Here is an 11,753-nt window from a genome sequence, read left to right as displayed (position 1 = left end):
GTGACTGTTACGAAGTCGTGTCTGTGGAACGGGGTGAGCTTAGGGTCCTCCTACTCTGCCCGTGCCCCCAAAGTCCCCTCCTGGGGGGTCATATGGGGCGGAGAAAGTTGTCAAACAAGGCAAACTCACATTGGACGATTTTACTGCACTGATTTGACTGGAAATAGTTTTGATTCCAGGCACAGATCCCATGACTTGAGGCTGGCCAGCCCCGCGCCGCATCCCTCCAGCCCCCTGGTTTGCATCTGGGCCCCAGGAAAATGTCTCCGAGGAGCTGCTGAGTGTTTACAGACGCTTCCTGACTCCTGTTCCCAGAGGGACATTAGAAACAGAAGTTCTCTTTGGGGAGGGGGCTCTTACTGGAGTGGGGGATGCCCCTTTATCGGGAGCCTAGACTATTCTGAGACGCTCTCCAGGCAACCCACGGGGATAGAACATGACATGGCAACAGTTGAGACTTACAGGACATTTATTTTTTGAAAGGGTGGAGGGGACTTTACAAGTAGAGTCCGAAGCCAGTAACTAGACAGGAAGATAAATAAAATACAAGGCCAGTATGTTGTGGCAAAATCCCAGAAAACACACTGAAAAATTTTTTTTTTTTTTACAGTTTAAAACTGCTTTACTTTATACATAATTACAAATTAATATACAGCATCTGGGTTTTAACCCCTTTTTATTTAAAAGAATCTAGCACAGAAATGTTTGTCTAGCAGTTGAAAACCACGAAAGCGGAGGTATGAGGTGTACGGTAATCGCCCTCCTGCAGTCCGGGCGTCTCGCACGCCCGCAGCGGGTAAGGAACACAGGAAACCACAGGCTGAACCATGACCATGGGCAAGCTGACCGGACGGGCCCCTGGCGGGTGGCTGCGAAAGGCCGGAGAGCTCAAGCTGGGTGAGTATCGGGGGTGAAGGGGCAGGGTTGGGGGGACAGCACCCTCTGCTTTGCGGCAGAGAGGGGCCCCTGGCACAGGCCGGGCTCGGCGGGGTGTGCAGAGCAGGGGGGCGTGGTCTGGGGCCGGAGGCCGTTCGCCAGCTGGGTTTGCCCGGCTTTCAACCTTAGCGAGATGGAGAATTCATTCAAGGCCTGTCAATCTTCTGACAAAGTAGAGGAGTACAAGGAAAGAAGCCTTTGTTTTTCCCTTCCTTTTTTCTGTTTTTGTTTGATTTTACTTTTATGGCAGCATTAAAATACTTTCCACTTTAAAACCTGGCCAGCAGGCAGTAGATCCCAAAGCTCTGGTTAACTAGGAATGTTAGGCGATGTTGGAAGAAAAAGACGCAAACCACAACGAACTCCTTGCCCTCCCCTCGTCTCGGTGTGTCAGAGAGCTCGCGGGCCCAGGACGCGGGCCCGGCCCCACCGGCACGTGCGTGTCCAGCCGGAAGGCGGGCGCGCGAGGCACACGTGTCCCTCAACCACGGCTGTCGAACCTACAGGGCTGGTTCTGGGCTTCCACAGGCCAAGGCTGCGGATCCCCTCTGGGGGCCCCTCCAAGCCACGTGTGTGCGGCCAGAGGCCCATCACCAGAACAGTGTCTCCAACACCCTCCCCGGGCTCGGCTGGCCTGGGCACAACCCGTCACCCATCAGCACTGGAGTGGACTCAGCCCCCTCCGCGCCCTCCCTGGGGCAAATGCCCAAATCCTCAGGGAGAGAGAACTGGCTATGGAGAAGCCTTAGAGACCAAGCAATGAAATATTAAGTACTTCTGTGAACCCCCAACTTTTGGATCAAGTCCTGGCCTCTAAGGTATGGTTCTGCCCCTCGCTTAAGGCAGAGTCTACCTTACGAAACCCCTGCACCCCCACACCTGCCCCCCTTCCCAGGAAAGGTACAACAAACCCCAAGGGTCTTGAAAATTTGTGCTTCCTGCTAGCTCCTAGGGGCTCAGGAAGAGAATGAGGGGAACATTCTCTTCTCAAAGAGACGACGTCAGTGGTGCTACCCTGAGGCGTAAGAGGGAGAAAGGTAAGATTCGTACCTTTTCAAAAAAAAAAAACAAATCTTGCTAAAGATTTCTTCCCCACAGATCGCTCTCATGGGGGTAGAGAATGGAATGTTGGCAAAGGCTGAATCATGGCATCTTGCATGTTTTTAACCCTCTGTTTTCAAAGAAGAAAAGTTCACACAGCGGATTGTCCCCCAAAATAAGCCAACAGACGAGAGCATTTAAAGTGCATGTCACCCGACTGGGGTGACGACTTCTGAGATGATAGAATTTTTGAGACAGAACTGAGCCTCCCTCCAGGAACTTCACTAGACTCCGGAAATCTGGGGGCTCTGGCTGGCGTCAGGCACTTGCTTCCTGGAGGACACAACAGGGAACGGCCTTCGAGTCCCCCAGGCAGACGACCCCTTCTCACAAGAAAAGAGCCCAGACGAGACCTCAGACTCCGGAACCAGAGTGGTTCTCAAGGTGACAAGCCCAAGCAGCAACAACCCCGGCAGCTCTCCAAGCACAGCAGAGGAGGTCCCAGAGTTCAGTTTCCAGGGGGGACGAGAAAGACCTGTCACAGCGCGGCTCTCAGGAAGCCGTTGTCTCTCTGCGCTGCGGACTGGGCTTCCGATGAAGGTGGGCAGGTGGGGCGGACGCGGGAGGCTCCCCTCCAAATCCGGTTCTGCACGGTCTGCCCCGAACCGGAGCGAGCTCAGTGACTCGCGGGCGGGCGCAGGCCATGCCACCACCATCACCCGCAAAGCAGCCCAAACCTCAGAGCTAGTGGAGCATAAAAGACACTCTCAAGCTGCCGCCAAACAGGGCAGCAGGGCCAGAAACTCCGGGTCCACAGCATGTCAGTGGCGCAGACGTGAGGGCCCGTCTCGCCAGCACTAAGTGCGAGCTCAGGGAACATGGGGGCCTGGCCTAGGTGACACCGAGGACGACGCAGGCTTCCCGCCCTGGTGCCGTTCCCTCCAGCGGCCCACGGCGAGCCCCAGAGGGGGACAGACCGTGCACGCCATGTGCTTCGAGGAGAACCGTGGCAGGCGTGGCTGTGGCTCGTTGCTGGGTGGACTAAGGCCAGGAAGTAACCCATCTTTTCACTGCCCAGGGTGTGTGTGGGGGTATACGGCGGTTCAAAAGAGGAGGAGCTTAGCTGGTTTTGTTCTTACAGTCTGCTTCTGCAGGCTAAGAGATTTCTGAGACACAAACAGGTGAATGTAACTCCCAGGTGACAAGTCTCTTGACTCAGGCAAGGGAGAAGACATCCCTCAATCCGAGGAGGAGGTGGGGGTGAGAAGAGGGAAGGAAATGGATTCCCCTCCCCCAACCTTTAACTTTCCTTTGGGCCCTCAAGGCACTTGGACAGACGCGGAGGAGCGAGCAGCGCTGTTCACGTTCTGTATCGACCAGACAGTGGGAACCGTTGGGCTGGTATGTTCACCCTTACACACACACACACACACACACACACACACACACACACACAATAAATAAGTCTAAGCTAACAGTTTTAAACCAGACCTCTTTCAAATAAACTGAAAGATAAATATCTCCATCTGCAAGGCCAGCTTGCAATTCATCAACAAGCACCAAGTTACAGATTTTTGTTTAAAAAGTATGTTCAAAGACCCATGCTCCTGAGAGGCAAAAAGCAGGAAGGAAGGGCACACTGAAAGCACAGACTTTTCCAGGGTCTCCCCGCGGGGGAGTACGGAGTCCAGCAGGGAGCCGGGGGCTTCGAGGCCCTCCGGGACCGTCCCGCTCTAGCACTGGCCGCGAGCCTCCAGCAGTCAGGGATCCCCGCAGCGCGGGAGACAGAAGGGACACCAGGCTGCGTCTGGGACACACCTTCGAGGGGGCGGAGTACAGGAACCAACAGACCTTTAGATTAGAGAAAGACTTCAAGAAATCAGATTCTGCCCTGGCCTCCCGCTACAGAACGAGCACGTTTCCCAGCCACACGGGGCCAGCCACCGCTCGGGCTGAACTGGTCTAAAAATGACGACGACGACAGAGGGGCCGAACGCCTTCCCCTGAACCGACGGGGACCACTGTCCTAGTGCAGGGGTGGGGACCACCTTGCTGCCGCGGCAGCCGCTGCCCTCGGGATGGTATTAAGGAGGCTGGGGGTCAGTGACAACCAAAAAGTGTCACCATGCAGGAGTCAGGACGTGGAGACGTCTCTACTTCATCTACGCCCAGAGTATGTGGGCAAACATCCTGGAAAGCCAGACTATAATTTCTTTGGATTTCATGTTAAAATTACAGATTTTTTTTTTTTTAAATGACAAACACCAAAATGAAGGTGGTATAGATCATGTATATATGTACACACACATGCACATATATATGTATCTACCTATCTATATATATGCTTTTTAACCACATCACCCCTTCTCTTACTGGTTTTCACAGACGTGTGCCATCCCTTCTAAAATGAAACATGCAGAAAGGGAGGAGGTGTGCACGGGGCAGGGTGACAGGACCACCTTGGACGACTACGGGGGTACGAGGCGAGTGCCCGCGTGCTCCTGGAGCAGGGCCAGGTGGCACCTCCTGTGCCAAGCTGACCAGGCCTCCGCTACAGACGGTGCCTAATTCTGGCGCACCCCACATGTATACGCAGAAGGGTAACTATGTACACAGACCAAGTCCAAACTATCTGCCGTTTGCCTGTTGCTTGTGTCCCTCAAAAGGTAGAATTTCAGACCTTAGTTCCACACTTCTTTCAGCCTTTAGAGACTCCTGACGTGTCTGAAACCATTGCCTGGACTTCTGGGGCCGTCTACTGTCGGCGTGAGCTGCAGGCAGCCGCTGAGCCCGGGTCTCCTGCCCCACCCTGACCTTCAAGATCTGGGTTGTGGGGCAGCTCTGTGTCCAAGGTAAGAGACCACACCCGGGACCAGGAGGAGAGGTGGGGCTGGTGACCATGGGCCAGGACAGGAGGCAGCAGCCATGGCAGAGGGCAGGGTCAGCAGAAGATCTCTTCACCCTCTGTGGGCACTTCTGACATAGGGCCATCTGGGAAAGGGGAAAGCAAGGAGGAAACTTCAGGAAAAAACTGCTCTTCATTGAACTCCCTCCCCTACCCCCTCAGCCGGAGTCTTGCAGGAGGGAGCACATGCTGGCCTGGTGGGCAGTCACCCCCCTCCTGCCCACCAGGACTCCCGGACTGGGTTAGGAGCTTGAGGTCCTCTGACAACCTTTGATGGTCCACGGGACCCTTCAGCTTGACAAAGCAGTGGACTTGCTATTCACAAACAGGCCCCGAGACGGAAACTTCTCTTTGATCTCCCCCAGAGACAGGAGGGAGCAATCCTGACGAGAAGGAACCGAGGGAGGACTTGGGGAAAGGGCTGCACACGCGGGGAGCCTTGGTGACTGGGATTTGATCACGAGCTTGGTGCAGGCAGCCACGTTCGCTGGTCTTGGTGTCATCTACGTCACACGGCCACCCGCAGGGTTAACCAGACCTGGGGCAATGCTCACCAAGTACTAGTTCTACTGATGACCGGACTAGGCCTACAGAAAAGCGGGGAAGACTTTGGTCTTCACTGCAGTGAGTTTCAGCCCCCACGCTGGGTAACAGACGCCCCCAAACCGAGACCTGCGCTCTCCCCTTGGCACCCGGGTGCACAGAGGGGGTCCGAGATGCCCGCTGAGCCAGCGTTCTTGCCGGGAGCCCGGGAGCCCGGGCCGCCCTCCGCAGGCAGGGACGTGGGCTCAGGGGGACGGCGGTGCAGCTCTGACACAGCCGGATGGGCCCCTCCGTCGAACCCTGCCCCCCGCTTCGGGACCCAGGAGCAACGTGGCGGTGGGGAGCCCTGACGCGTGTCACTCACCCCCGGGCTGAGAGCGGCCGCCTTTGTTCTTCTTTTTCTTCTCCTTCTTCTCCTTCGGCTTCGCTAACCCAAACAGGCGCGTGGAGGCGGGCGCGGGCGCGGGGGTCTGGCTCTGACCCTCTGGGCCTCTGGCTGGCTGGCTGGTGGAACTCAGTATGTGAAAAGGCCCCTTATCTTTGTGTGTCCGAGAGATGCTGTTTCTTTTTGGGGACACCGAGAGTTCCGAGTCCAGGGATCCCGATTTGGCCACGGAAGGTACAGGCGGCAACGGGGGCTCCTCTGGGCTGGGAAGGAAGGACGGGATCCGCAGCAGCTTGCGGTGCTGCTGTGACACCTGCGCCGGGTCAGAACCAGAGTTTCTGAGTCAGGGGCCGGTGGCAGCCCTGGGGTCCGCTCACTCCACGCTGGCTGAGGTCAGCTGTGGGGGTGGCATTCAGCCTGGCGTGTACCCATTTCCTTGGATGCCACGGGCCCCTGCCACAGAAGGATCCAGGACTTCTGCGTAGCCCCACGTGGAACCGGGGACAGTGCCGCAGACATCAGCTCTGACCCACTACTGCGGTGCTTCAGGTAGCCCATGTCCGCACCCCGGAGGATTCATAGCGCCTGGAGGAGGCAGCGCAGAAAGGAACCCCCACTCCCTGGAGAAAAGGGCTGCTTGGGTGAAGACTGACTTCCCTTCAGAATTACTGCAGGGCTGAGGGCGTGGGGGAGCCTGTCTCGTTCCAGGCGGGTGGGGAGCCGGAGGTGAAACCCGCCTCGGGTGCCGCCCCCTGCACGGCCCTGCCCCGTTATGGGGTTATGGGATGCGGCTGGACTCCACCCGCCGGCGGCTCCCTGCAGCCCCTGCGCCGCGCCCCTGGGACAGGCTGCTTGAACTTCCTCTCCGGGGGGGGGGGGGGCACGTCGGCCCCCAACCCCACGGCAGCACAGGACGAGCATCCGCCGTCAGGCGGGTCGGCCACGGGTGCACGGATGCCCCCGACTGAAGCTCATCCCCGAGGGGCTTCCCCCGGGAGCAGCCGCCGAGTGAGGCGCACAGCCGGGCCAGCGTGCTCCCCCCTCCTCCCCGGGTTCCGCGCCCCGGACTCCGCCCTCCCGGCCAGCCCTCCCCGAGGGCGCCCGCACCTGCTGGGCGTCGTGCTCCGCCTGCCTCTGGCTGAGCCGCTCGGCGTCGCGCCTCAGCTGCTCCTGCTCCCGCTCCAGCTGCCTCTGCGCGGCGCGCAGCCTCTCCAGGTCGCACTGGTAGGCGCCCTTGCGGAGCTGCAGCTCGTCGTGCTCCCGCTCCAGGTCCTGCTGGCCGCGCCGCACGTCCTGCTCGCGCTGCGCCAGCCGCGCCTCGCGCTCCTGCAGCGCCCGCTCCCGCGCCTCCCACTCGCGCTCGCGCCGCCGCTTCTCCTCCAGGTGCTGCGCCTGCTGCTTCTGCAGGTTGGCCAGGTCCTGGCGCTGCTTCTCCAGGCTGCGCTGCTTCTCCTGCTCCACCAGCGAGCTGGGGCGCGACGAGCTCCGGGTGAGCGCGCGCTCGGCCAGCAGCAGCTTCTGGTCCTCGATGTAGCTGTCCTGCTGCAGCACCACGCCCTGCGGGGGACACGCGGTGGAGGGAGCTGCGACTGGTCCGGCCCCGGCCCTCCGCGTGCCGGCATGTCCGCTCCAGGGCTCCGCTCCAACCTTGGAGTCAGGAGCACCCCCCGCCCCCCCAACTGAGCCCAAAGTAATGTCAACTGTGTGGGGACCCAGAGCCTCGTTACACTTGGTCACATGCTGCTGACACTGCCCGGGGTGGGGGCTGTGTGTGCTCTGGAGGTGGGAGGAAGTAGGAATTGGATCTGGTACAGCCCGGAGAAAGGAAGTGGGCACAGTTTGAGGAGAATTCCCAGAAAGTGCTAAGTAGCAGTTACTTGGGGGAGGACTTCCCTCACCACAAACTGCACAGAGATGGAAACTCACAATCACGCTAAACAAAGCACCCAACCAGGCAGCACTTCAGGCTTTGCCCCAAGGCTACAGCACCTATTCTTGTAATCTCCCAGGTCCGTTCACCCGTCATTCATTCATCGGTTCTACCTTCCAAGGCCAAAGACAAAGCGCTGCACACTGTACCCTTTCTCAACATGACAGCCCATCGTGTCTCGACCGAGGGCCCCATTTGCCCACGAGCTACCCCTAGACCTCGAAGGTCCCTGCCAACACTACCCTTGTAGCTTCTCTGGACACGAGGGAGGGAGGGAGGGGAGAGAGAGAGGCCCGTACCTGCAGCGCGCTGAGAAGCTCGTGGAGGTGAACGACACTCTGGATGACCTGCTGCGAAAGGAAGTAACGGAAACAGCCCTCAGGACGGAGTCTCCGAACCCACCACCCCGCGGGCGTCATGAGCCAACCCCCAACCCACAGCAAGGGGCCGCGTCTGAACGGAGTATTTCCGGACTGAAAGCACCAGAGAGAGTAAGCGGGTACGGATGGCCCAGAGACCCAAAACGAGGTCAAGCAAACGGGACAACGGTGCAGGGGGGCCATCAGCATGCAGGCAGGATGCGATAAGGCTCCAGCTCTCTAAAATGGAGCAAGAGTGACGTGTAATGGGACAGAAAACCCAGAGCAAATCAAAAAATTCAGTATATAAGGAGTGTTCCTAAATCGACGGGGAAGGAAAGAATATTCAACAAATTGTTCTGAGAAAATGGGCTAACTCTTTGGGAAAAATTAAGTTGGGATCCTGGCTCACAGAAAACCTATTCAAACAGATTAAAATGTTAAGTGTAAAAAAAAGAACCATAAGAGAGCTGTAAGAAAACACAAGACTGTCTCTTCTGATCATGAAACAGAGAAGGCTTTTCGAAGAAACAAGGCAAGCAGCCACAGTGCGCCTTCACGGCCCCTGTGTGAGATGTAAAATTAAAATATAAAATGCAGACACACTTTGAACAGAAAGCCAAAAGAAAAACCCCTTCACTTAAAAAAAAGGCTCCCGTGGTCCAATGAGAAACGAGTGTCCTAGGAAGAAAAAAGGCAACACAAAACAGCAATTCGCAAAGGAAGAAATACAAGTGGCCAATTCTATGACCTATGAAAAATTTACCTTTTTTCGAAAGCAAAGAGATGGAAAGGAAGCTACCACATGCACTTATGAAAGCAACAAAACAGCAGTTAAAAACGGATTGTTCCCGGGGTGCCTGGGTGGCTCAGTGGGTTAAGCCTCTGCCTTTGGCTCAGGTCATGATCTCAGGGTCCTGGGATCGAGCCCCACATCAGGCTCTCTACTCAGCAGGGAGCCTGCTTGCTTCCCCTTCTCTCTCTGCCTGCCTCTCTGCCTACTTGTGATCTCTGTCTGTCAAATAAATAAATAAAATCTTAAAAAAAAAAAAAAAACGGATCGTTCCCAACGCCAGGGAAAGCAAGAACGGTCTTGTGCGGCGGGAAGGGGCACGCGCCACACGCACGTCTTTCTCGAGCAGCGCCGCACGGAGCTGTTCTTAGTGCACCAAGTCCCCCGCGAAACTGCAGGGGAAGTAAAACCACGGCAGCCACAGAGCAGCACGCAGCCCTTACAGTGCAGGCTTCTGCATGCGGGTGCTGGGGAGGTGCTTCTAACGTGTTAAGAGAAAAAAAGGACAGAAGCTGCAGGGGGTACAGCTGTGAATGATATGTTAAAGCTATTTCTGTACAATTCAACGCACACAGACTTAGACACATAAATATACGTTGTGTAGAAAAAAAGGATGGAAATATAAACACCCAGCATTTAACAATACCTATTTCTTGGGGATGGACTTATTTTACTCATTTTGTTGTTGTTTCTGAACATGTTCCTTTTATGACACAGCTGACCCCTGAACCATGCTGGACTTGCGGCACCGAATCCCTTGCACCGTGGAAAAGCTGCTTATAATTTCTGACTCTCCAAAAAGTTTACAAATAGCCTACACTGTTGCCCTGAAGTCTTATCCATAACACAGTCCATTAACACATACCTTTATATGGTATGTGTACTATAGGCTGTATTCTTATAAAAGTAGGCTGGAGAAGAGAAGGTTACTAATGTTACTAAAAACGATCATAAGGAAAACACATTTACAGCACTGCACTCTATTTATTAAAAAAACTTGCATATTAGAAGTGGACCCGGGAGTTCAAACCCATGTTATTCAAGGATCAACTGTACTTAGAACCAAACACCAAAAACTTAATTATTAAGCTTAGCTCTTCTGAGAACACACTTTTTACCGTCTTTTCAGTTTCTTCTTAATAAAAGAGGTCACCAAAGACCAGCGGACTGTGGCTGGGCATCCACAGTGTTACCCGCCCTGGAATGCCTGAAAAGCCCTGGTCCGGTACTTTCTTATCTGACCCCTTGTCATGAAATACAGTGGGGGGGGGAGTCATGGAACAGAAAAATATGGGTGAAATTTCATTCAAGTAGCAGACAGAGCAACAGTTTGTGTGAGAGTAAGTGGATTTGGTTTAAGGCAAACACACTGAGGGGCCAGTGTTTACACTGCCAGGCCAACCCACGGAAAATACCTTCCTGCGTCTTAGGGGGGACAAGGGAAAAAAGTTCCCTTTAATTTAAAATTATAAAACAAATCTGCTCAGGGCCTTATGATACTATGTTAAAAGCAAAAAGAAACACACGAGCACGCTTACAGGGCCGCCCCACAAGCCCAGCGTCACGTATTAAGGCCGCACACTCCGAGCACACCCTGAGTCATGCCAGTCTGCAGAGGGTGGCGCCTGGGGACGGATGTGCTGGTGGAGCAAGGAGCGGGGACCCGAGTGGGAACACGAGCAGGAGAGACACCGTTCCCCGACAGGGTCAGCAGACCTGAGGCAAGGAAGGAGAGGGAGATGCCCCCAGAGTCAGCTCTCCAACAAGAGGGACACTAAGGCTGTTTTCCGAGGGACACACAGTGAGTGAAGAGCAGAGCTTGGAGAAGAAAACACAACTCGAGTCCTGGCAGGACAGGATATGACCATGCAGTGACCCACAAGGTGAGGTGCCACAATCCACACCTGTGGCTTCCGGGGCCAGGCCCGAGTGCCAGGCAAGCAGCTGTGGCAGCACGTGTTCCCAGAAAGCAAGGGGCCTGCTTCTGCTTCTTGAGGACGGAGAAGCCGAGGCCGTGTTAGTAGGCCACGGTCTGGCACACTTCCAGGACAATGCTCGGGGCTCAGGCAAACAGCAAGGTAAGGACAGTGGCGACCCCACCACTAAGTGCACACACGGAAGCCAGGAGTCAGCTTGTTCGTAACAGCAAAACACAGACGACCATTCCCAGCCTAGCAATTATGACAAAATCCTATTCTCAGACATAGCTCGTAATGCCCTTACCTCACTGTTTCTTTTCAGCATAAATACCAGGTTAGCATTTCCACCCTATAAAACAAAAACATGCATTAAAAAAAAAGATCCTGAGGCAAAAACAATGTTCAATATGTGTCTCGATTATGCTTGGGCTTCCCATTTTCGTTCTTTTCCAGCGCAGCTTCCCGCTGCAGGGTAATGAAGGTCTGAGGCCGGACTTAGCTGAAGCCCCTAGAGAGGGCAGGCCGGTGCGGGCCGCGGACCCGGAGCTCCTGCCGCTCGGGCCGCGGGCGGCGAGGAGCGTAGCACGAGGCTCTGAGCCCGAGGGGCCGAATGGCCAGGAACACGGGACTCGCTAATTGTAGGGTTTGTTTCAAAATGTGCTTTCCTCCTGAAGTAGGAAATGACAGCAAGTCGGATCCAAAACAAGATCCAAGGGGGCTAACTGCAAAGATTGCGCGTGTAGAGCTTTTAGAGAACTACCTTTTTCAGACCGCTGTCCGACTCGGTTCTCCTCAGATCCTGGCCGTCCTCCCCCTCTTCCTTCTCACCTCCTGAAAGAAGCAAATTTTTTTTTTTTTTTAAAGTTGTGAAACAGATTAGCCAAGAAAAAAATACAATATCTGTAGCTCAGGGATATGGTATTCCCACATCTTATTAATGCC

The 11,753-nt window shown here is 55.3% G+C and overlaps 1 protein-coding gene across 8 annotated transcripts in view; it reads right to left on the bottom strand.

The window, feature by feature from the left end:
• Positions 1 to 451: 451 nt before the first annotated feature.
• Positions 452 to 11,753, bottom strand: part of AKAP13 (A-kinase anchoring protein 13) — a 119,969-nt gene continuing 108,667 nt past the window's right edge. For all 8 annotated transcript variants that reach the window (XM_082736028.1, XM_082736033.1, XM_082736029.1 and 5 more), the window contains 6 exons: positions 11,572 to 11,642; positions 11,116 to 11,160; positions 8,040 to 8,090; positions 6,918 to 7,367; positions 5,790 to 6,123; positions 452 to 4,968 (listed from right to left, as the gene is read on the bottom strand). In XM_082736028.1, the coding sequence (XP_082592154.1) occupies positions 4,919 to 4,968; positions 5,790 to 6,123; positions 6,918 to 7,367; positions 8,040 to 8,090; positions 11,116 to 11,160; positions 11,572 to 11,642 (1,001 nt within the window). In that variant the 3' untranslated portion in view covers positions 452 to 4,918. The remainder of the gene's footprint in view (positions 4,969 to 5,789; positions 6,124 to 6,917; positions 7,368 to 8,039; positions 8,091 to 11,115; positions 11,161 to 11,571; positions 11,643 to 11,753) is intronic.

Source organism: Mustela nivalis (assembly GCF_964662115.1).
Source record: "Mustela nivalis genome assembly, chromosome: 6".
Classification (NCBI taxonomy): Eukaryota; Metazoa; Chordata; class Mammalia; order Carnivora; family Mustelidae; genus Mustela; species Mustela nivalis.
This window is presented reverse-complemented; position numbering and strand designations above follow the sequence as displayed.